At 43.3% G+C, this 25329-nt stretch overlaps 1 protein-coding gene across 1 annotated transcript in view; it reads left to right on the forward strand.

Annotated features, from left to right (window-relative positions):
• HECW2 (HECT, C2 and WW domain containing E3 ubiquitin protein ligase 2) overlaps positions 1–25329 on the forward strand; it is a 225521-nt gene that overhangs the window by 86197 nt on the left and 113995 nt on the right. The window contains exons 6-13 of the mRNA XM_036254150.1: positions 4762–4931; positions 7789–7931; positions 12678–12778; positions 13442–14788; positions 15923–16018; positions 22772–22922; positions 23656–23759; positions 24263–24387. Coding sequence (XP_036110043.1) covers positions 4762–4931; positions 7789–7931; positions 12678–12778; positions 13442–14788; positions 15923–16018; positions 22772–22922; positions 23656–23759; positions 24263–24387 — 2237 coding nt within the window. The remainder of the gene's footprint in view (positions 1–4761; positions 4932–7788; positions 7932–12677; positions 12779–13441; positions 14789–15922; positions 16019–22771; positions 22923–23655; positions 23760–24262; positions 24388–25329) is intronic.

The raw sequence follows: 25329 nt of genomic DNA on the forward strand, positions 1-25329 counted from the left end.
CCAACCAGGGCCGGGGACAAACTGCAACCGAGGTACGTGCCCTAAGCAGGAACCGAAACTGGGTCTCTCTGGACCACAGGCCGACGATCTAACCGCTGAGCCAAACTGGCCAGGGCTCCATCAACTTTTTAATGCATATATTTGAAAAAACGGCTATAGAATGAAGCCGCAAAAGTTGAAGCATGAAGTGGCGAGGGGCGACTGTATTCTAATTGCTTGTATCTTTATCATACAATGAAAGCACTGATTGTGAGTTGGAACTCATTTGTGGTTTATAAGATTTATTTAGTTGAAACTAGTAATTTAAAAAAGAATAGAAAAAATCAGTTTACCACCAAAGGGAAATATTTTTTCATAGGACATCAATTTATTCAAACTGAAAAATTTCACACAAGAAAATGTACACACCTCTGTATCTGTATACTGGGTTTCACTGTAAAATGTTACTTCATATGTAGGTCACTGTCAAAAAGGTTTGAAAGGCACTGATTTTTAAAAAATTAATTGGCAATCATAAGGTCAAGAATACTCTGAGAAAATCAGTATTTGTTAAAGTAGACAAATGTACTTCACTGCATACAAAATAAAGCCTTTTAACAGATGTCTGTCACTGTAAGATGTTTTGTTTTCATTTTTCCATTAGTGCTGTGCTGCTGGAATTTAAATTAGATTCATATTCTTGGCTGCAAAAAAAAAATGTGAATGAAAATAGATATTCTTAAGAGTGAGAATTAGCAGGCTGATCTTGAAAACAGACACTGAATGGTGCATACTTATCACATATAACCGAAGGGTGCATAGTAAGTAGTTCATTGCTGGTCCCAGGCCTTCCGAATGTCCCTGTCTGTTCCGGCATGCTCTTGCTCCTCCCCATAAGCGATTACTTACTATGAAAGTCTTTTTTTGTTTTTGTTTCCTGGCAAATCTCACAGGTTGTAATCTGGTGACTTATGGTTCAAATTTGGCCAATAAATATGTTTTGGTTGGAACCCTCAGGGTTTAAAAATGTCTAGGTCTTTAGAAGGGCGCTTACAAGTATACTGCCTGTGACACCCCCTGACCCCATTATCTGTCTGTCTCTTGGGAACATTTCAGTGGGCTACCTGTACTTTAGACCTTCACAGTCCTGAGGGGCTGCAGGTGCAGAAATCCTTTCTTGATAGGTAGGGAACAGCTAGCCAATCTGCATGGCTCAGAAAACTCAGTTTGACCATACCATGATTTTCTTAGTTTAGAAGCATTGCCCTATTCTTCCAAGTGATCAATATTATTCTAAATATGACACACGCATATTGATTTTGACTCCAGAGAGGTGTTAATTAACTCACTATGGGAGAATGACCATTTAGAAGATGGAAATCCCAGGACATTTTCCTAAATAGCAGGAAATGAGCTTTGGGGCACAGCCAGATGCTTCTTCTTTAAATACAGCTTCTTCTAACATCCCACCTCATACACATGGAGCTAAAAGTATGTCTTATTTCCTAACATATGGTCAGATATTTGCAGATGTTATACAGAAATGGCTAAAGTTATAGAATATGAAAGTAATTCTATAATGGTAATTCTAAAAAATTAATCTGGTTGTGGCATGTTGATAGAGAATGACAATATTTTGTTTTTAATTTTTTCTTTATTGATTTTAGAGAGAGAGGAAGAGAGAAGGAGAGAGAGAGAGAAACATCGGTAAGACCGAACATCAATTGGCTGCCTCCTGCATGCCTCCCACTGGGGATCAGGCCCACAACCTGGGCATGTGCCCTGACTGGGAATCAAAACAGCGACCTCTTGGTGCCACACCGGCCAGGCTGAATGACAATATTTATCCAAGAGCATGTGGAAGGGCTGCCTGAAGGTGCTCTGCTCTTGATTATTATGAATAAGCAGGGACACAAACAATTGAACTTGACAGTAAAAAACAATAACTGTGTTTTTTGCCTGGTTAGAGCATTGTCCTGCACATGAAAAGGTGGCAGGTTCGATTCCTGGTCAGGGCACATGCTAAGTTTCGGGTTTGATCCCCAGTCAGGGCACATGCAGGAGGCAACTAATCAATGTTTCTCTCTCACATGGATGTTTGTTTCTCTCTTTCTCTCTCTCTTCCTCTCTAAAAAACAAACAAACAAACAAACAAACCCAAAAACAAACAAGAAAAGTGTTTTGATTAATATCTTAAACCTCTTCTCCAAATAACACTTTAAACCAGGATATTTAACATGTCCTACCTTTATGACTTTGAATCCTTCATTGGCCTACTATTAGGTGATGTGGATATTTAGGAGTAATGGTGTATATAAAAGGCAAAAGAGAGAAATGAGCAGAAATGAGATTGTTGAAGGGAACTGGGTAATCAGCCTACACATAATTGGTAGTTTATTGTATTTCCGAATGAAGATTTATCTGTACAGTGTCCCTTGTGGAAAAGTTTGGTATGAGGGTTAACAGTGACTTCTTTCATCACAGTGGCTTAATCTTCTGGTGGAATTCTTTGTGTTCAAAGGAATGTTTTGCATGAATAATTTAGCTCTGTCAGAGTTTGTGGCAGCCATTTCTGTACATGTTACTCCTCACTTACTGCAAAGAAATCCCTTGCTTAGAAGTCAATTTAATATCTAAAAAAATATCATTCTTCTGTCTTTGAGTCCGAGGTGAGCATCACCAAGAAAGGTAAGAAAATAAGTATGTAAATTACATTTTTCTCTCAAAGCCATTTTATGCTAAATAAATCCAAGCGAAAACATGTGGCATTGTTAAATTGATGATAAAATGCAAAAGCATTGCCCTGGCTGGTTCGGCTCAGTGGTTAGAGCGTCGGCCCGCGGACCAGAGAGTCCCAGGTTCGGTTCCCGCTGAGGGCACGTACCTTGGTTGCAGTTTGTCCCCGGCCCCGGTTGGGGTCGTGTGGGTGGCAACCACTCGATGTGTCTCTCTCGCATCGATGTTTCTCTCTCTCTCTTCCTTCCTCTCTCCCTCCCATCCTATCTGAAGATAAATGCAAAAATGTCCTCAGGTGAGGATTAAAAAAAAAAAATGCAAAAGCATTGGGAATTGCCAGGAATGGAACTATAAGGCTAATGAGATTGCAGCAGCTTCTCTGAAGTGCCTGTCTGGTTATTTACTTGTCTTTCCCTTCTCCTGCCTGTTTTCTGATCAAAGATCTTACTCGGTTTCATGTAGTGTTCTTAACATAAGGTGCTGTTGGTTGAATTTTTTCATCTTTGCCAACATATTAAACTGCCTCCCTCTGCTGCCAGTTATGTGTCATTAGAACTCCCAGTCTGTTTTCATTACAGCTTCTAGACCGCAGCTTCTTGCTGGCCTAGATGAGGAGGTGAGCCTCCTCCAGGGAGCAGTCCCTAGAGATTATGGTTCTATGGGCCACCCCAGGCCAGTCATGTCCTTCTAGGAAAGACTTTGTGTTTCAGCAATGGGATTGAGTAGGATGACCCTGGAGACGAGTTAGGATCACGCTACAGGGTCTCTTCCCCAGCTGCTCTGGGTAATCCAAAGGTTTTTGAAGATTCATAGGCCATCTGCAGAATTTCTATCTGAATCAGTGGTCAGGACCTCCCTGGGCTGACCATACTGCATACAGTTACCTGGAAGCAGTCTGTTCTTCCCGAAGCTTTCGAGATCACTTAGCTCTCGGGCCGACCTTATTCGCACTGATACTCTCACAAAGGTGTTGGGGACTCAGTGAAGCCAGCTTATTTCCTGACACTTCTGTATCCCTTAGCTAACCTGGCCATTTAAAAAGGTGTTCATCTCGCCACTAACCAGACTTCAGCCAGAACTGTCAGCAGCTCACATTGTGTGAAATAACAACTGATGAATCTAAGATGAGCCTGGGGATATTCATCAAATATTTAAGTTACTTAGGCTATTGAACAGGTAACCTCACAATTATTTAATCTAGCAGACAGCCTTCAAATTTCAGAAGTAGTTCTGGTCTCCCCTTTTCCCTAACATTCATTATATTTGTGGACTATATATATGACATTTAAAAAAAATTTTTTTTATCCTCACCTGAGGACATTTTTTTTTGGCATTTATCTTCAGATAGAGCGGGAGGGAGAGGCGGGAAGAGAGAGAGAGAGAAACATCAATGTGAGAGAGACACATCAACTGGTTGCCACCCGCATGACCCCAACGGGGGCTGGGGACAAACTGCAACCAAGGTGCATGCCCTTAGCGGGAACGGAACCTGGGACTCTCTGGTCTGCGAGCTGATGCTCTAACCACTGAGCCAAACCGGCCAGGGCTATATATGACATTTTAAATGTAATAATGGAATGTATGCTCCGAAGTTTCGATCCCAGTTAAACTTAGGTCACTATGTTTCATGTATGTGTGTAGGAGAATTATTTTTCTCTCATGAATTCTATTTTTCTCTCATAAATTTAAAAAACCTATTGAGTTTTTTAAAAAGTGAACTGTTTACTAAAAATTTCTCTCAAGACATTGTTTGAAATGCTGGTTGCCAAACCACATACATGTTAGAATCAAAACAGTTCCCAGGAAGTCAGTGTAGGGTGTAAGGCGGTGGCGAAAGTTTGGTTCCGTGTTTGCAGCCTGTTAGGAGGCCTCTGCTGAAACAGGCATAGCCCACCTGCCCTCACTTACCTAAGCAGTCGGAGTGTGCATAACTTCGTTATTGTTTTACCAAACAGTTTCTGTATGATTACTTACGAGCAAATTGTCATTGGCTGCTTGTCCTTCTGTCCCTTTTTCTCTCCCTCCTCGCTTTCTCTTTCTTTAAAGATCTAAGAGCTGTTGGGCTTAAGAAGGGGATGTTCTTCAATCCGGACCCTTACCTTAAGATGTCCATTCAGCCAGGGAAGAAGAGCAGTTTCCCCACGTGTGCCCACCACGGGCAGGAGAGAAGGTCTACTATCATCAGTAACACCACTAATCCCATTTGGCACCGAGAGGTAAGATGATCCTCGGGGTCTTACACTTGACAGTTAAGGAGTTGGACCCCCCCCCCCTTTCCTCTGGGTTCTGTGCATCATTGAGCCGTTCATGGGTGTGGGCAAGATGGTTGAGGCGTCTAGGGAGTCTGTTAGAAAGAGGTACAATGAGAATGAGATACCCCTTCTAACCAGGACTGGGTCTAGGATAAGGCATGCGCGGCACTCACCTCAGGTGCATAATTGAAAGGATGATGAAAGACTCAAATTTCAAAATAAATACTTGAATACAATATATTTTCTAAAAAAGTCAAAATCAATGAAAAGAAAAAAAAAAACGTCATGAGAACAAACTATCAAAATTTGAAGTAAGGCAGGATCAGTAACAGTATCTTGCAGGGTCATATTGGATCTTTTTCTTTTTAATTAATTAATTTTTGTTATAGATGTTTCTCCTTTTCCCCCCATTGATACCCCCCACCCCAGCATTGTTGTCTATGTCCAGTAGTTACGCTTTTATGCATAAGTTCTTTAGTTTATTTCTTCTCTCCCTTCTGCCCATGTTGGATCTTGAGGGAGAAGGAAAAATCAGGAATAATGATCCTGTTTTTATTTAAAAGTTTGATATTTTGTTCTAGCATATATGCAGTACAAATTAAAGGAGTGTCTCTGCCTACAGGCTTTGACAAATGACTTTTGGATTTCTGGACTTCAGTAAATTAGATGAGCCATTCAGGGAATGACGCCAGACTGTGTTGATGGCGCTGTAGGCTTCCTCGCGGCCACATCTGCTGCTGGTCAGCGTCACACCACGTCCTGGCATCAGGCGGAGGGCTCCGCGTTAGAACCGGGAAGTCTAAGCATGGACGGAGACATCGGCTCTCACCTAGTGAGCAGAGCACGGGCTCTCCCACTGTTTCTGTGGCATCCAAGACACATTTCAAATACTAGAGTGTTTCTGGGTAAATCTTCCTTGGCATAGGGAATAATTCAATCATTCCCTTAATGTTTAATGATAATAATATGTTCTAACAATGTTGTAGAAGTATTTCATAGTACTTACTGTCTCCAAATAGTAAATAGCTTTTAAAGGTGTACCACTGCTCTGGCCGGTTTGGCTCAGCGGTCGAGCTTCGGGTTCGATTCTGGTCAAGGGCTCATACCCCGGTTGTGGTTCAGTCCCCAGCCCCGGTCAGGGTTGTGCGGGAGGCAACCAGTAGATGTGTCTCTCTCACATGGATGTTTCTCTCTCTCTCCTCACCCTCCTCCCACCTGGAAATAAATGGAAAAATATCCCCAAAAGAGGATTTATAAATAAATAAATAAATAAATAAATAAATAAATAAATAAAGGTGTACCACCTAATTTAACACATCAGAAGCCTAGAATACATAAAATTTAACTCAATACGAGCTCTAGAAGGTACAACGTGGATGTAGAAATGACAGTAGCAATCACTTTATTTTCCTCACACTTAATATTTACAAAGTTCTTTTTTTTTTTTTTTTTTTTTTATCCTCACCCGAGGACATTTTTCGATATTTTGTTCAGATAGAGTGAGAGGGAGAGAGAGAGAGAGAGAAACATCGACGTGAAAGCGACACATCGAGTGGTTGCCACCCACACGACCCAACCAGGGCCGGGGACAAACTGCAACCAAGGTACGTGCCCTTAGCGGGAACCGAACCCGGGTCTCTCCGGACCGCAGGCCAACGCTCTAACCGCTGAGCCAAACCGGCCAGGGCAATATTTACAAAGTTCTTATCCACGTTACCAGTGCAAGCCTGGTAAGGGAGGGTGTAAGGGATGAAATTATTATCTCTCCATTTTTAGGACTAAGAAACTGAAACTTGAAGTGTTTATGTAACTATTTAAAAACAGAAGCCGTGCTTAAACTCAGCTATCTTATTCTAAGCAACTGCTTTTTTCATTAAGCAGTTTACTAAACTGCATGGCCCTTTGGAGAACTGTGTTATGACTAAGTCAAGTCAGTGGTGCCTCAGTGTACGACTGGCTGGCACTGTTCACATCACTGCGGTTGCCTGGGTGCTGGCAGGGAAGACGTCAGATGATTCAGGTTAGATTCCTGGCCCCATCACTTACTCTTCCTGAGATTCATGCTAAGAAGAAAATGTTATCTTTGTAGAGATAAAATGAAGGTCATATATGTATAAGTCTTTCTAAATGAGTAAAATTCTTTATATTTATTTCATATCATTATTAACATCCAATCTTATTTTCTCCAATGGTATTCTTAAAGAGAACAATAAAGCATATCTTAACCTTATCCTTGTTTCTGCCCCAGAAGAAATGACCCTGTGTGCCTTTTAAATTAAGTAATTTCCATGTAAACGACGTGGCAATTTATTTTCATATTTACCAAGAAAACTATAATAATGTTCTGTAGAAGTTTCTACTTTAATCAAGGGGCGTTTTCACCTATATTGTGCAACTTCTAAATAACATGGGGTCAGGAATTAAAATTGCTGTTAGCCAAATACATTGGTTAATTCTAAACCATGCTATACCAGGATACTGTATTACATTTCCAAGAATTAAGATACAATAAATGTAGCGAGTACTAAAATGGTACTGTGCACAATCTAATATTTGACAGCATCTCCTAAAAGTGTTGGACCAGGAAGGGACGGACGCCTGCAGGGTGTCCTTGGTCATGCAGTTCCTTGGCTGCTGCGTTCTGGTCCCAGTGCACGTTCATACGTCTGAGTGACTGAAGGACTGACAACAGCCGCAGAGGTTCCCAGCCATGCGGACTCGATGCCTTTAGGATCTGAGATACCATTTTCTATAATAATACATGATATAATTTCTTACTTTTTTTTTTTTTAATCAACCTGTTATCTGTTTTTGTTTTCAGAAATATTCCTTTTTTGCACTTCTTACTGATGTCTTGGAAATTGAAATTAAAGACAAATTTGCCAAGAGCCGTCCAATCATCAAGCGTTTTCTGGGGAAACTAACCATTCCGGTCCAGAGGCTGCTGGAGCGGCAAGCCCTCGGGTAACCAGCCCTCCTGCTCGGGGTCTTTGTGAGATTGGTTTGTACAGAAGCAGCTGAAATGATACTTTCATTTTTAGTCCTAGGAATTTTCTTACTGATAAAAAGTGGCAACGTATTTCTTTCAAAAATGAAAATACTCGTACGTTAAGACGTGCAGGACAAAAAGTGCTTTGTTTTAATTATGTACCATTTGGGGTATCTTTCTCTTCCGAGATGTACCTACCATTAGCATTCCAGCACCCTTACCACAGTGTTGAACTGTCTGAGGTATATTGAAGCCTTGCTATAAATACCCCTCCCTAGGTCAGGATCAGGTTTACACCTTATCCTGTTTAATCCCATCCAGCAAACTTGTTTTCCTCAAGAAACAAAAAACCTTAATTTGAGGTCTTTAAAACAAGACCTATCCTGGCCGGTGTGGCTCAGTGGCTTGAGCATTGTCCCATGGACTGAGAGGTCTCGGTTTGATTTCCGGTCAGGGCACATGCCCGGGTTTCGGGCTCGATCCCCAGTAGGGGCCGTGCAGGAGGCAGTCGATCAATGTTTCTCTCTCACACCAATGTTTCTATCTCTCCCCCCCATCCTCTCTCTCTAAAAATATCAATGAAAACATATTAAAAAAAATAAAAAATAAATAAAACAAGACCTAGACTCTGAGGAGGTATGATAGTAGAACTCCTAGATATATCCATTCATTCGGGCAGCTAAACTTTTGATGTCTGTTTTCTTTCTGTGAGTCTTTTATAAGTTGTGAATAAAGTAGTTAAGAAATCATAACATGCCTCCATCCCTTATTATACATGGTCTGTTTGTTTTTACATGGTAAGTACCAGCAACCTCAGGGATGCGGGCGCTCGGAGCAGCCCTGGGGTAGGCCTTTGGGATCCTCTACACTGTAGGAGAACATTATGAACATGTGGCGGTGGCGGTAGCAGCAGTAGTACGTGGTAATAAGGCAGCATCAGGAATAACAATATTAGTAGTTGTAGTAGTCCTAGCAGTAGCAGTAAACAAAAAAGATGCTGAGAGCTTGCTTTCTGTCAGGAGTTAAGTACATTACATTCATTAGCTCATGTAATCCTCTCAACAACTCTGAAAGGTAAAGAATGTAATTATACCCATTTCAGAGGTGAGGAATTTGAGGCCAACAAGCACTTGGAGGAGCTGGGATTTGAGTTCAGCTCAGTCTGCTCTAGAATCTTGGCTTCTCTGCAACAGCTTAAGGACTGAAAGTAATGTCCTGTCGCCCTGGCTAACTGAGGGAGGTCGGTTATTCATATTCACTCTGCAGCTAATTAACTATGTCGGCATGCTAATGTTTCCTTGGGCGTTATTTTCTCACCTGAATAAAAGAGCATTTAGACCAGATCACCTTGAAGACTCCTTAAAAATAATTCTCTGGCCATCAGAGGCAATGGAGTTTGTGGCTGAGCCAGCCCACATGTAGTACACATATTATACTGCAATTCAGGCAGCCTGGTTTATCTGATACAAGCTGGGAAATCACAGTTATGCTTAGGATAGCAATTTTTGCTTCTAGTGGAGGTAATGTACTTTGGGAAGTTTTTAAAAATTAGTTTTAGGATTTGTCGATGTGAAAGAGTATAAAGAGTGAGAATTAAGTATGGGAACTGTAGCTACCATTTAATTTATATAATTTACATAATAAAAAGTGATACTTGGCAGAAGTGTCCATTTATGTGTGCCAGTAAGAGAGATCAAGGGAAAACAAAACCCTGTCAGTATTTTAAACTGTGTTGACTTGCTGGCTTTTCACTTAGTCTTTCAAAGAACTGGACCCCTGGAGAACGGCCGGTCAAGTCCACGTGTACTGGAAAGAAGTCCAGTACTAATTCATACAATAGCAGCATTGCGAAATGTTTCTGTAGAAGTACATTAAAAGCGTTGCCTCCTACAGAGACTTAAGGATTTGCTTTATTAAATAAGAATGGTACATACTACATATTGGTAGATCAGATATTAGCATCTAAATATATATTTCTGATCTGATTATGGCTTTCCATCTAGTAATCAACACATCTTGAAAAATGTTGGGTTTTCATTACTTAACGTGTGTGGTAGCGTGAAACTATCTGAAATAGCTGAAGTTTTACAGGGTGCGGTTTTACAGGGTGAGCTAGAACTCCTTACTAATTACCTACTTTGAGAACATTTGTGTGAATCTGGCATTTTCCAGAGAGGGCCTGCGTTCTGTCCCAGAGCACATCACTTTCCCAGGCTTTGTTAATTGCTCCGATTACATTAGTGAGAAATGTTGCCGTCAGATAGTGAGAGTTCTTTGGCACATAATCTTTATAATTATATATCCTAATAGTATATAATATATTGTTCATAATAATGTATCCCAGCAAGAGGCAGGATGAGTCAGATGGGACTTGGTAAGAACAGGAAAGCAGCCGAGTCCCAGGACAAGCACTCAGCAAAGGATGAAACCCTAGACTCGGAACCTCCTAATGAGAGGATTTCCTGAATCTGTAGGTTGAGTAGTTGAATCGAATGTCTTGTCAGTTTGGCTAATATAGAGCACCAACAACTGTTACAATTATTTTTTCCAAGTAAAGAGTCTCAGTTAATTAATTTATTCAACAAATGTGTTTGGGTGTGTGTATGTGTGTACACAAACAGTGTCTACTAAATGTTCAGCACTGGGTTGCTGCTGTGGGGGATGATAGTAAGCGTGCAGTTCTTGCCTTACAGTTCCTACTAAACATGTATTTCCTAGCCAAAATTCATCACTTTTATAAGTCCATTATCAACATCAAAACTTCTACTCTTAGTGGCTGAAGAAGAGGAGAGGAGGGTCAGTTTGGTTTTAACAGAGAAAGGAAGATCTTTGCTATTGCAGGACTGCACGTCCAAAGTGATGGGAGAGGAACCTCAGTGCCGAGAGCAGGTCTCTCTGCTGGGTCCGTGCATCAGCAGACAGGTGGATACCTGCGTGTCAGGCGCTGTGTAGATGCTGGGAAACCAGTGGTAAGAACCAAAGAGCCACCCCTGCTATTATGCAGATTGTAGCCATTATGTTATTTGAACATGCTAATGTAAAAGCATTTCACATAATGTCTAATAGTCACAGCTGCCTACATGGCCCTTGACAGACGAACGTTTTAAAATACTGAGTTAAGTAGAAAAACATTATGATGGCAGTCACACCGAGGCGAGCCATGAGTAAACACAGGTCACCAAGACACCTGTTACTGAAGCAGTACAGAGTCACTGCGATTTCACATAAAATGAGATTGATGTGGCGACAGCAGAGCAGGGGCTTCTGTGTCAGATGAATCCTGTTCTAATCCTGGTTCTGTCACTTCATCCTTGTCTGGCCTGGGGCAAGTTTCTTATCTTCCCTGGGCTGACCTTTGCCCCTCCAGCAAACAGGGGTCCCCACCTCCCCCAGAGCACGCTGGGAGGGTTGAGGGAGATGCTTGCAAAGCCTGGAGAGGAGTGTCAGAGACACACGGTAAGACTCAATTTGGGGAAACAAAGCATTTTAAAAACATCAATCAAGGAAAAAAAGTGCAATGTTTCTAGGGCAGAAAAAGGTAAAGGATATAATCTTACTGTTTTATGAAATCTTGCTATGAAGTCAAAGAAATTCATTAAGAGCTGCACTGAAAAGAACATGTAGAACTGTACTGAGGAGGCAGAGAGGCACACACGATTATGCAGATGAATAACAAACCGCCGCCTGGAGGCTCTACTCCCTGTGGTGGAGGCAGTAGGTAGAGGCACGGCGTCTTCCTCCTGGAGTTGCCGTTAGAGGGCAGTGTGAGAGCAGAGATGGCATGACTGGGCACTCTGCCTTTGGTTATTTCCCTTAATTAAATGTAAGTCGGTTTCAGAATGAAAGTTGCTTGCATGCAAAGAAATGATGCAATTGCATTTAGCTTTGGTAAATAAGCACAGAATTGAAAAGATGGACAGCTTCATCCTTGAGGAGGCTGGGAGCCTGAGCCGGGGGCCAAGGTGGGGCAGAAAGTGGGCAAGTCCACTGGAGGTCCCCTTCAGCACGTCTCCAGTGTGGCAATAAGACCCACCACAATGGCACCTCAGGCTTCTCCAGCTGTCCCCTCAGTGTCACTCAGTAGTCACATCAGAATCAGGGATGGCCAGGCTTTCCTACAGTGAGGGCCAGCAGCTCCAGCCCCCGTACTTTACAGGTGGAAGGGGACCTTCAGTGGCCTCCTGAGCCCAGCTGGAGCAGCAGTCAGGGCGTGGCCTGTTCTCACGCTGCTCTCTCCTAACTCTCGGCTCCCGTTCTTCCAGATACAGGGGCACAGCACCTTCCGCAACAGCCCGTGATAGTCCCCACCTGTTGTCCTAGAGCCAGCTTCCCGTCATGCTCAGTGCTAAGGACCCACCACACTTTTACATCAGAGTCTTACCCCACCCATAACTTCAGGGCTTTCACAGCTCCTTGATGCCTTTCACAGTCCTTTCCCTGGTCACCCTTAGCCGTGAGAGAGCAAATCAGTGTGCTTTAGAAATAGTGCAGCATTGCTTTTCCTGCCTTTCCTAATAATTTTTCTTCTGACATGATTTCCTTTTATCACCGGGTTTATAAGTATTTGCTTATACAAATGAACAAGGGAATACAGGCCTTTGAGCCTTTTTTTTTTTGTATGAGTCAGAACGTTTTAAGAGAAGTATGTGGGACTCGGGGGTGGCCTGTGGGAAGAAGGCAGATGCTAGTGTGTAAGGGTGAAAGAACCATTTCTCTTGCAGGGACCAAATGCTCAGCTACAACCTTGGCAGAAGGCTCCCAGCTGACCATGTGAGTGGGTACCTCCAGTTTAAAGTGCAGGTTACATCTTCCCTGCATGAAGGTGAGATATCGGTATAGATTCCTCCCTGTAGGAAAAACCTGTTAAATCTTACTTCGTTGTCAGTTTGCATTCGAATACAATCATATCTGTGTCCTGTTCTGAAAATGAAATAGCAATCCAATGATTGCCTGCTGGTGTTTCAAGCAGTGAGGGAAGCCTGTGTATCAAAAATATCTCGTAGGTTTAGACCTGCGTTTGGAAACTTGGCTGCAGAGGCCTGGCTGGTTTGACTCAGCAGGTAGAGCGACGGCCCGTGGACCAAAGAGTCGCAGATTGGGTTCCGGCCAAGGGCACATACCTTGGTTTTGGTTCAGTCCCTGGCCCTGGTCAGGGTCATGTGGGAGGCACCAGTTGATGTGTCCCTCTCACATTGATGTTTCTCTCCCTCTCACTCTCTCTGGAGATAAATAGAAAGATGTCCTCGAGTGAGGATTAAAACAAATAAAAAAATAAAAAAGAAACTTGGCTGTAGAACTCCCAGCAGTAGTGAACCTATATACCTGTGTGTCAGAGTGACCAGCAGCACACTCGCTAGGAGCCCGCGAAGAGGCCTCAGTGCGATGACTGAATTCTTTGAACTGATCGGTGGTAATGGATCAGGGCATTACAAGTCCATTTGTTACTATACTACTGCGTTTTCATAAATGCTGTTTTCTCCTTCAGATGCTTCTCCGGAAGCTGTCGGCACAATACTTGGAGTCAGTTCTGTGAACGGAGACCTGGGAAGCCCTTCCGACGAGGAGGACATGGCAGGGGGCCACCACGACGGCCCGGTGTGCTCGAACGGCCCGGTTTCTGAGGAGTGTGCCGACGGGACTCCCAAGCATTCCTTCAGGACTAGCTTTACTCTGGAAATAGACACAGAGGATTTAACCTCTACTTCTTCCAGGGCCTCGCCTCCCAGAGGACGGCAGGACTCGCTCAATGATTACTTAGATGCTATTGAGCACAACGGCCCTTCCAGGCCGGGCGCAGCCTGCTCAGAGAGGTCCGTGGGACCCTCTCCGAAACTGAGGAGCAGTTTCCCCACCGACACGAGACTCAGCGCAATGCTCCATATCGACTCCGACGAGGAAGACCACGAGTTCCAGCAGGACCTGGGGTACCCGTCTTCGCTGGAGGAGGAAGGTGGGCTGATCATGTTTAGCAGGGCGTCGGGAGCCGACACTGCAAGTCTCACGTCCCAGACGAAGCCAGAAGACAACCCAGTGGAGACGGAGGAGGCCTCCATGCACGACGCTGCCTCCTTGGAGGACAAGCCGGAACCTCCTCCCGACCTTGCAGAGGGCTCCCCCGCCCCAGACCCAGTCCCAGACGAAAGTGAAAATGGCCCAGAGTCTCAACCCAGTGCCGACCAGGACAGCACTGAATTGTGCGGCTCCCAAGAGGCAGATCAGCCCACGAGTGGGGCAGACGCGGGGACCCCTGACACGTCGGGAGGAAGCCGAAGAGCCGTCAGTGAGACTGAATCCCTGGACCAGGGGTCTGAGCCTTCCCAGGTGTCCTCTGAAACAGAACCCAGCGACCCTGCCAGGACAGAGAGCGTGAGCGAGGCCAGCACCAGGCCCGAGGGAGAGAGTGACCTGGAAGGCGCTGACAGCTCCTGCAACGAGAGTGTCACCACGCAGCTGTCCTCGGTGGAGACGCGGTGCTCATCTCTTGAGAGCGCACGGTTTCCCGAAACCCCAGCCTTTTCCTCTCAGGAGGAGGAGGACGGAGCCTGTGCAGAGCCCACCGGCAGCGGCCCTGCCCAGGAGTCGCCAGATTCCATGCGCACTCCTGGGTCTCTACCTGCGGTGCAGGTGCCCAGCAGAGAGGAGGAAGGACCAGGGGCAGACTCCGCCCCTTTACCTGACCAGGACGAGGTGGGGGAGGTGTGGCAGCGGAGGGACAGCCTAGAGGGAGCTGCTGCTGCTGCTGCTGAGAGCCAGCCCCAAGAAGGGGGTGCCGAGGGCAGTGCCCAGGGGCCTTGTGAAGGAGCCACTGCCCAGGAGGAGGGCGCCACTGGAGGTAGGATGTAGAAGGCAGAGTGGCTCTTGGCTCGGGCATACCTGCTCAAAGAGAAATCTTGTGGTTTTGTCCCTTAATGTAAATTCTACTGCAGGTCGACTGTTAACTGGATTCTTCACCTTGGGATTCAATAGTTATTATTCTTTTTCAATGGACCTTCTAATGCTAAGAGGCCTGTCAAATAGGTCTTCAGACTTAAGTAATGAATCTCGAGGCTGTGCATCAGGAATGCACTGTGGGAACCTGCTCTCCCTAGGAAAATAGCCTGTGGTTTGGGGGTCTGGGGGTCCCCTGTCCTAGGCCTGGAGTACCCAGATGCCTGAGGACAGGTGCACATGAGTGAGTCCCCTTGCCTGGGCAGTGTGGAAACAAAAACCAGCTTAAATAATGAATCTCTGGTGGGCCCTGAGTTTGTAGATACAAAACCAAACAGGTTAGCAGCTTCAATGTTAGTGTAATCAGAAGTTTTCAGAAACACCTTAAAGTCACAACTTCTCACATGAAACTTTCAGAAGAGAAAGTGATGTGGGCTTTGCATCAAATGTAATTTTTTTGCCATCTGTTTGAATGTCTTAGGGGGCAAATTTACACATAAAAACTGTACTACGTCTCAATGAATGTGGCTCAGTAGAACGATGCCTTTAAAATGTTCTATTATAGATGCATCAAGAAGTCTAAGGGTAATTTGATATGCCTAAGTAGCATAGACTCAGAAATAGGAACGATTTTCTTATTCTGTAATTAATTTTTCTACCTAAAGTATGTCCCGACTTTTCTTCCTCCTCCTTTGTTTGGTGGTTTAGTTTTGTTTCCTTCCTTACTCAGAGGCCAGGGTGGGGGGAGGCCGGGGGGGGGGGGGCAGACATCTCTCCAGAAGACCCTTTCTGACTCAGCACTCATCTCCTGTTTCCGTTTGTTTCTGGGTCTTCATACGGGAAATGAGAGTTAACAGAGACAAGAGACTAGCCCCACGATTTATATTAAGTTTTTAGAATTGTTTTTATTAAAGTATAGTTGGTATGTAATATTATATTAGTTTCAGGTCTATATGTTAGTTTTTTGTTTTGTTTTTTAAACTGTGTTGACACTGAGGGGGAAGGCAATACCTGGATAACTTTCTACCTTTAACCCTAGGTTCTCAAGCCAATGGCCACCAGCCACTGCGTTCGCTGCCTTCCGTGCGCCAGGATGTTAGCCGGTACCAGAGGGTGGACGAGGCTCTCCCACCAAGTGAGGACCTGTTACCTAACGGGCTCGCCTTGATCACAGGGTGCAAGGGTGACAGGACCCACAGGACCTACAGACGGGTGCCCAGTCCCCTAGGGGAAGGGATCTAGGGGCTGCCACCTGACGTGACAGATGTAGTCTGGAAAGTGCTGGTCAGTGACCCATCTGGCACTGTTCTGTCGAATGAGGACAGCTGGGGGGAAAGTAAATTCTGTGGCGCCCGTGGAGTAAACAGTGTCACCAGGGAAATAGATCCAGATATTTTAGACAATTGGGTATATAATAAATTTTTTTAAAAATATGCCTCATGGCAGCATGAATTTTTAGTTAGTAGACCAATTGGCACACTCTCTTAGAAAAGCCTCACTGTATGTAATATACTGCTTTATATTCATTTACAACATTTTAAATCATTAGGTACAGGCTTCTGGTTTTTTTCTTATACAGAGAAGTGTTGTTCCTTTCAGAAATTAATAACCATTATTTGGAGCAAGACAGTTTTCTGGGGACTTGAAAGATACTTCATTTCTTTCACTTTCAAGAAATAGGTAGCACTTAAAGGAGAGATGGCTGAGGTTGGGGATGCTAGGAAGTAGCTCTCCACGCTAGTCGGAGGGCTGAGTGGTACCTCGGCCAGTCGTCATCAGGAGGCAGTGTTAACTCTGTCCAAGTTCCCAGTTCCTGAAAGCAGTCTTGCCCTGTGAGACAGCAGGTTGGTGAACAGTGATACAGCTCGGTGTCGACTGCTTTTAAGCACGTATTGAAAAACACGTTTTTCTATCTCATTGCTTTCCCTTCTTATTCACCCTCTCTGGTCACCTGTCTTCTATGTGATCACGCCAAGAGATGGATGCCTTTGGCCTTCTGTATTTTAAAAGTGGTGGGACATGAGGGGTCAGGGGACTGTGCGTTGAAGGGCTGACATGCCGAGAGGTTAGTTTGGGTGCGTGCCAACAGAAAAGCAGGATGGTGCCACAATTTGTCTAAATATTGGCCCAATCCTTTTGAAATTATGTTGTGCACAGATCCCTTGTTCATATACTTGGATAACTGAGGGTGGTGATGCATAGGAAACGTATGTTTTAAGCAATTTAAGAAAAAAATCAACCGAGAGATTAATTGTTGTGTCATTATAAGCAAGTGGAGGAAAATAACTTCCTATTTGTTAACCCTTGGAGAGAAGATTAGAGGCAGAAAAGAAAAGTATTCCGGGAAGATAGTATTTAGATATAATTGGAGAATAATGAATTGGGAACATCAGAGGAGAATTCTGAGAGCTGTACGTATATGTGTGTGTGGATTCATAATAAGTATCCAGAGTTCTGGTGGCCTGCAGGAGAGGCACAACATTGCATCCTGTACGGATAATGACATCCCCCTGGCCACAGCCAATGGCTCTGGTTATTGTTGGACCCTAATTTTGGTCTCTAGATTGTATTTAATAAAAACAAGTTTTTTCCTACTGAAATTAAGACCACTATTTGTGATATTTCAATGCATTTGCTTAAACACTGCTATTTTCATCACACAGAATACATCTCCGGATTTAAAAAATATAAACAGTGGATAGTTCATTTGAATAAGTTGCTATATTTAATAGTAAAGGGGCAATTTAATAGAATATCCAATAGGAGAAAAATTCTTAAGAGCTGTTTCCTCTTAATGCAATTTGCAAACATTGATGGGGGATTTATGTTATATTGGATAGTTAACAGATTGTGGTCTGAGCATACCTGATGACTGGTCACCTCTGTCCCCACACCGCCTTGTTCCCTCCAAGTCCCAGTCTGCCCCATCCTCTGATAGTCTGCTGAATCCCTTGGCTGTCCCGGAGAGCTGTCTGTCCCCAGCACAGCCAGGTGTCTGCCTTCCCCTGCTCGCTGTCTCTGGCCATGCCTCTGACTCAGCACTGTGATCGTCCACATCCCACCCGGCGTGTGCCTTCTGACATCACAGGTCTCAACGGAGGGGCGTGTGGCTGGAATGCGCACATGGGCCCCTCTCTTAAATGACCTGGCGGAATCATTTCAAGGCTAACAGTCACACTTTTAGCACTACTGATTAGAATGCCCCACATTTGTACAGTGCTCTACAGTTCACGGAGCACTTGTACATGCTTTCCTCCTTTCTTTCCTTCAGATTCTTTGCAACAGTTTAGTGAGGTAGGTCAGGCAGGTCTTACCAGCAATTTATTGACTGATGGATATAAATCAACTAACCCTATTCTGGCATTTTAGAGATGGAGAAACGGGAGCCCCGATAAATTAGTAACCTGTTTAGGATCCCATACTAGTAGAAGTTGAGACAGAGTCACAAGCTTTTCTTCTCCTCCAGCGCATATTCTGAGCTAAGATCAGAAGGGAAGGGGCTGTTGTGGGGTAGACGGACGTAAAATTTGAAAGTTTGGTTACCGGCAGTGGTGGCTTATCTTATGGAATGTTGTCTAGTAGGTGCAAGCAGCACCTCAAATCAGAGGATGAGGGGTGTCACTGAAATTCTGCGATACTGTAGTGTTTTCAGTTCGGACTCAGGAAGGCTCAGGAAGTACTTTCTGTTCTTCTGGGTTACATTTCCTCAGTAGGACCCTCCTCCCGGAGGCCCTCAGGTGTAAGAGAAGTGGTCACAGTTAGACTAGGAACAAGTGTCTCGTGGCCCAGACAGGCTGCTCTGTGAGGCATCATGTCAGACTCCGCAGTGCCTTTTCCTCTGTTCGGGTCACTGTCTCCAGACCCACAGAACAGGCTGCTGAAGCTTTGTACCTTGGGCTTTGATGCCTGCATGGTTGATTCTTTTTCTTGTTTCTATTTTTGTTGTTCTTTTAGCATATTTTCACCTTATAAAATACTTGGGTACTAACAGAGAGTGAGGAAACCCCAGCAAACGGATGCTTCTCTCTGAAGATTTCAGTTCAGTTGAGTGGGGTCTCTTGCTGTTCAGTTTGGTTCTTACACCTGACCACGCGGCCATCTGCTCAGCAGTGTTGCAACAGTCTCTGAATTCCTGTTGATCTCTGTGTAAAGCAGTGTTCCTTGTTTCTTTGCTTCGTCTTCCAGTCTTCTTTCTCCCATTTCAGGATCAGAGCACAGATCTTGGACTTAGTTCAAAGGCTGTTCAGCTGTAATGATGATCTACCAGCTGGTTCTCAAAATCTTGCTCTCGCTTTAGGCTGCGGACCTTGTGCAGTGACCTTGTGGGCTGTGCGACTTCAGCCTCTTGTTGCGAGGCGGGCTAGTGACCCACAGACAGTCAGAAAGCCCCAGGCCCTGAGAGCAGTTCGCCTTCCAGGGAGAGCGTGGACTTGAACTTGCACAGTTTATGTCCCTGAAGAATTCGCTGGCTCTTCTCCTGAGGTGATTGATGCTACTCGCACCTGGGGGCTGAAGTCCACTAAATCCACCACCGTGACAGATCTATGTCTTCTTAGCATTAAGATAAGTGGAAAAAGAGTGGCTCATTGAGTTCCTTCTGAAAAACGTTTTTTTCTCTTATCAGCTCCAATGTAATTGTGACTTAACCTATTGCTGCACTGGAGACAATAGGGGATTATTGAATACCCCCTACCCCCCAAGGATAGGAATAGATTCAGGATGAACAGTCTGGATTAGCAGACTTTTACTGGATCCCAGGATTGTTACCATATTGTTAAGACGAGTGTATTACTTATGGGTTCAAATGAGCAATTCTGGAAAAATACAGGGGAACATTTATCATTTTTTGTGGTTGTACACTTTTATTTTTAAATCGCCCTTTGAAGTGAATGCCTAAAAGTAGACAGTGAATCTGAAAAATATAATGTATCTCGGTTTCTACTATGTTTAAGGCCAATGGCTCTTGTTTTCTAGAGTTTAAAAGTTAGTTTGGAGAAAAGAATTGATACCTTGTCTCTAAAAAGCTACTTTCTTCAAAATTGAAGATGAAGGTACAAAATATACAGCTATTTGAGATCTTTTACTACTTTTTATTCAAGTATACATGCAGAAAAGAGCACACTCGGCCTGCTGAGCCCCGCACACTGAGTACACCTGTGCAAGCAGCCCCATCACCGGCACCTGCAAGTCCCCTTGTGCCCCTTCCAGTCCCCAGCCCACCCCAGAGGCCGGGGCCTGCTCTCCTAGCTCCGAAATCATGGACCACTTCCACCTACTCCCGTACTTCTTGCACGATAAAATAAGAAAATAATCATTTTTAAACACTGCTGTCTAGCTCCTATCACAAAGCTTCCCCTCCTTAAACACACCTTTCGTTCATTATATCTTCTTCATGTCACCATTCTGATGAAGATACCATGGTTATTATAATTTTCATAGTGGATTTATAAATACACAACATTCAGCTCCTTGACTTTTCTAAATCCAGTGATAACCAATTCAAGTCCCCACTCATCGTCCCCTCACTTCTTTGATTCATGTCCAGTCTGATACTACTTCCCCTTGTTATTTAATTCATTCTGTCTAGTCCCCGACCTCCCCAATCTCAGCACTCACTGAGATGTGTTCACATCTTCGTCTGTGTACCACTTGGGTGAGAGTGGATATGTAGCTCATGAATAATTCAACAGCATAACAGTCTTTGCCAGTCAAATGCCAGCAATATAGCATTTCTCTTTTTGAGGACTTAAGTAACAACCTCAGTTTAAAGATACTCTATTTGATAGTGATAGTCTTAAGGTGTATTCAAAGGCCCATGTTCTTAGAAAGAAAATTTTTGAAACTTGTTTTCTTATTCTCCCCACTGCAATAGAAGTGTCTTAGTTATTCCTGGCCTTTGTGGAAAGCAAATGCAGGAATCATTTTTTTATGGTTCTATGTTATTAAATTATTTGTCCATTCATTCATGCTGTATGCGTGACACAGTGGTGAATATCTTTGGAGATTCCCCATCTTTCCCCTGTTTTGCCACCTGTGTGGCCCTTGTACAGGCCACATTTCATGGGCTAAATTCTTATTTAGTTTGTTCAAGGAAAAAATTCCATCTTTGAAGATAAAGTTTTTTACTTTCTTTTGTCAGTAAATGGAAAGTATGCAACAATGTGTTTTCTTTTCTGCTTTAGCTGCCAGAAAATCTAGCAAAATTGTAGTTACAATCTTATGTTGAGAGCTTGGCAGCTTCTCTCTTTCTACTTCCTTTAAGTTGGTTTCTGTTCTGCTTTTATCCCTAATTGACCTAGTGCACATTTTTTTTTTTTAATTGGAAGCTACTGTAAACATTCTTGAGGAAGAAATGACCATTTGTTTTTATGTACCTTGGATTTGATGTATACTGTATGTTTGAATTATCCTAGCTCTAATGAGAAGGTAATGAAATGGGAATGATCGGTTCTTAAAATTTTTGAGATGGGTAAGTATGCAAGGAATAGAGCAAAACGTGGAATAGATAAAAAGATTATGGAAAATGGTTCCTGAAAACGCTGTACTGTAGTTACTTTTGGTCAGCATATGGCAGGTTGAGCATGGCATCTTTTGGAAATGTGCTATTGATGGGATTGTAGTTGTGCCCAAAGAACTCAGCTCTGACAAGCTGGTTCATTGCAAGCCTATGTTACCTTGGAGCACGAGTGACGTTGAGTTGTTTTTTGTCTGTGTGGTGTTTTTCCTCAGCCCAATTTTTCTTTCTTTTACCTTTTGTCATATATTACAATGTGCTGAGATCCACAACAACAGAAAGACCTTTCACCCCCAGTGAGGTGAAATGATTATCTGGTGCTGGCTGGGATCTAGTGTGCAGTCTTTTCAACCCTGATGGCTGTGTTGGAATACTTGCCCCATGCCCCTCCAGAGCAATGCCATAGGTGGTCAGGAGCAAACGTCTTCCTCCTGGTCTCCACGGTTAGGCCTGTGGTGTCTGTTGATAAGCTATTTAATCACATGGAGAGTTTTGAAATAACCAAGCTGCTTAGGAGAAAGGGGCTTATTAATTTCAAAAAATGATTCCCATTGACATAGAAATGTAGAAGAACTTTCCTGATGAGAGAATAGACCTCTGCTATTTTCATATGTTCCTATGTAAGTTACTCTTTCCAGCTGCAACCATTTTTAAAATTTTGCCTTTTGAAAACATTAGCTCATGCTCTGTGTATTGTAAGAAGGGAATAGACTTTTACAGAGACACAGAGATGGGACAGTTGGCTCTGAGGACCAGGACATGCACTTATATATTTATTTACAAAGACTAACACATTTAATCAGTAAGGTTATAGGCAGGTAATTACCCTTGCTCTGAAAATGTCTTCATCTTTGGGAGAGTACAAATGGAAGCGTGCAGATAATAATAATGTCTGATGACTAAACTTGTATTATTTTCTTCTAAAATTGTATGTAAATATGCACATGAAGTTTCCAGCTGTGAGTTTTTCATGTAAGCTGGGAAAAAAAATACAGAAAAAAATCATATTTTGGTGAAATCATGAATACCAATTTCGATATGAATATCTAAACCATTATGACACCAGTTACTCCTGTTTCTAAAATATTGGTGCTCGTATATGAAGGATGAGCATTGTGGGCAGATCTGGAAGGATTCTCTTCATTCAAAGATTCTTTAAAGGGTTGGCATTATGCACAGAGGCTATGCGTCCCAACTGGTCACAGCAGCTTCTGCTCGAACTGAGGGGAAGTGTCGGATTACGCAGTGAGGCATATGTTATTAGCCCCAAATTATAGTGTCTCAGAGAGGGAAAACACGTGCTGAAGTTAATGAACCGCATTAATGGCCTCAGCGCCTCCTCCTAATCCCTGTGGGTGTGTTACTACTGTTTAGACTGGGAGGCGCGCATAGACAGCCACGGCAGGGTCTTCTACGTGGATCACGTGAACAGAACCACGACGTGGCAGCGGCCAACAGCTCCCCCCGCCCCTCAGGTGCTGCAGAGGTCCAACTCCATACAGCAAATGGAGCAGCTGAACCGGAGGTGAGGGTGGGCATTGTTGCTGTCACTGTTCTGTTTTGTGGTCAGGCTCATTTTTACATGGTGCAAAGGAGAACACATGGCTGTCTCTCTTTCATCTTTGTGTGTCCTGTCATTAAGATGCAGTTGTTACATCTTTTGATTCATAGGTTTCATCAAACTTTGAACTTCTCTTGGTTAAAAAAAAATAACAATTACACACACACACACACACACACACACACACACACACACACAGTTGGTTTGGAAACTACAGAGGAAATAAGTAATCATGACCCCTTTAGTCAACCCAAGCATTGATTTTTAACATAACAGAGTATATACATTTATAATTTGAAGCCAAATATCTTTTAAAATGTCTAGAATCTTTATTCATGATGGACGCATCTTTATTATCAACGTGAGCTTTTCAATCTGTCCTTTTTCAATTACTTATTGCTACAGAACAAAAAGTTGTTCTTTTCTTTAACAATAGAGGGATTTAGTTTTCTTTGGTGAAGAGCCACAATTTAAAAAAATTATTAATATGTTTGGAAAATGTCCACAAACAATGGACAGAAGAAATGCAATGCAATGTAATTTACTTAAACACAGAGATGGCAGAAGGTCAGGGTGGGGATTTGGGGAGGAAATGGCTGAAGCTGGGAAGACAGTGAGAACTTCTGGGCTCTGGGGAAGCGGTGGAGTCCCCCACTTTGGAGGCTGCTGTGATGTGACTCTGGGCTCACAATTTTAGATATCAGAGTATCCGCAGAACCATGACTAACGAGAGGCCTGAGGAAAATACCAACGCTATTGATGGGGCAGGGGAGGAGGCCGACTTCCACCAAGCCAGTGCAGGTAAGAGCCTTCGGGTGCGTGGGTTGGCTTTGTAATCGCACAAAAGCAGAAAACAAATAAGTAAGGGATTTCCAAGAAACGAGGCTTTTCTTTTAGAGAACTTTTGATCTTCAACAAGATCTGGCAATTCAACTCAAAAAGTAGAATTCACCAGAGACCTCCTTGACTTTTTTATTAGTACTGCGAAAAAAATCACAAAACCAAATAGAATATAAATGACTTTAATCTCTGGATCTGTGGGATAGTGGGAAAACATAGAGTCTGATCACTTAAATTGAAACATCTAAGGATGCATTAAAATGTGAACAGTGACTAGAAATATTCAGTTTCATTTTAGTATAATGAAGAGCGGACAGGTTTAGGTATGAATTTACATCAAAGATAAAAGTGTTTGGGGGATAAAACAGTACAGGAAACGATGTAGTATACACAGATGGGTAAATAGACCTGATCCTCCCGCGTGGGAAGCTCCCCCTGAAAGTCTCTGTGGTCGGCCCGTCTAGATTTCCGCCGGGAGAACGTCCTGCCCCACTCTACCTCCAGATCCAGGCTCACGCTGCTGTTACAGTCTCCCCCTGTGAAGTTCCTCATCAGCCCAGAGTTCTTCACCGTGCTACATTCTAACCCTGTGAGTATCGAACCTGAAAATACGTGATCGAAAAAGCAGCAGGCCACGGGAAATCATCCTGTGAGTAATAACGGAAGAAAGATGATAGCTGATGTTCACTGAGCACCAAGTGTGTTCCAAGCACTGTGTTAAGCACTTATGTATGTTTTAACCCATTGGTCCAAAGTTACGAGTTAGATAAAAATCTCATGTTTTCAGATGAAGAAATTGAGGCACAGAGAGGTTAAATAATATTCCCAAGGTTATACAGCTACTACGTGGCGGTGTTGAGGTTAAAATTTCAGAGATAGGGATTCCATGGTCTATGCTTTTAATGACCACCTTATTTTGCCTGTACAAAAGTAACTAAATATCTGAGCACTGACAGCAGACAGTGGTAAGCCTGGGCTTTGAGACTGTGGCACAGGCTCTCTAAAAGGAAAAAATAGCATAAAATGTGTACATTGTTGTAACTTGAAAGATAAATTAGTAAGGAGAAAAATATTTTAAAGATCGATGAAGTTTGTAAGGAAGATCAGGTTTTTGTTGTTGTTTTCGTTTATTTTTGGCGGGAAGGGAGGCATGGCAAGGTGATGCGGACGAAGTAGATATAATTTCCTTCCCTTTACTAATGCGCCTGTTCTTTAAAGGGTCTACCTCTGATTTCACTAGAAGCCTAAAAATGTTAGTATCAGCTTTAAAAAAAAGTATTTTGTGAACCAGAAGATTATAAGAAACTTTAGCCTTTTAGTTATTGTTCTAAATCGAGAGAAATGATTTTGACTCTCTTCTTTACCTATTTGCTTTCATTTCCTCTAGCTGTGAGCTTTGACCAAAATTCTACCCTTTTTCTGATCTTGGTTCCTTAAAAAGAAGTCCCTCACTACTCCTACCCCCCCATTCGATTCCCATGACAACCGATTTTTCTAACTCTACACACATGCCCATCTGTCTGCTGTGTTT

Source organism: Molossus molossus, unplaced genomic scaffold, assembly GCF_014108415.1.
Source record: "Molossus molossus isolate mMolMol1 unplaced genomic scaffold, mMolMol1.p scaffold_m16_p_11, whole genome shotgun sequence".
Classification (NCBI taxonomy): Eukaryota; Metazoa; Chordata; class Mammalia; order Chiroptera; family Molossidae; genus Molossus; species Molossus molossus.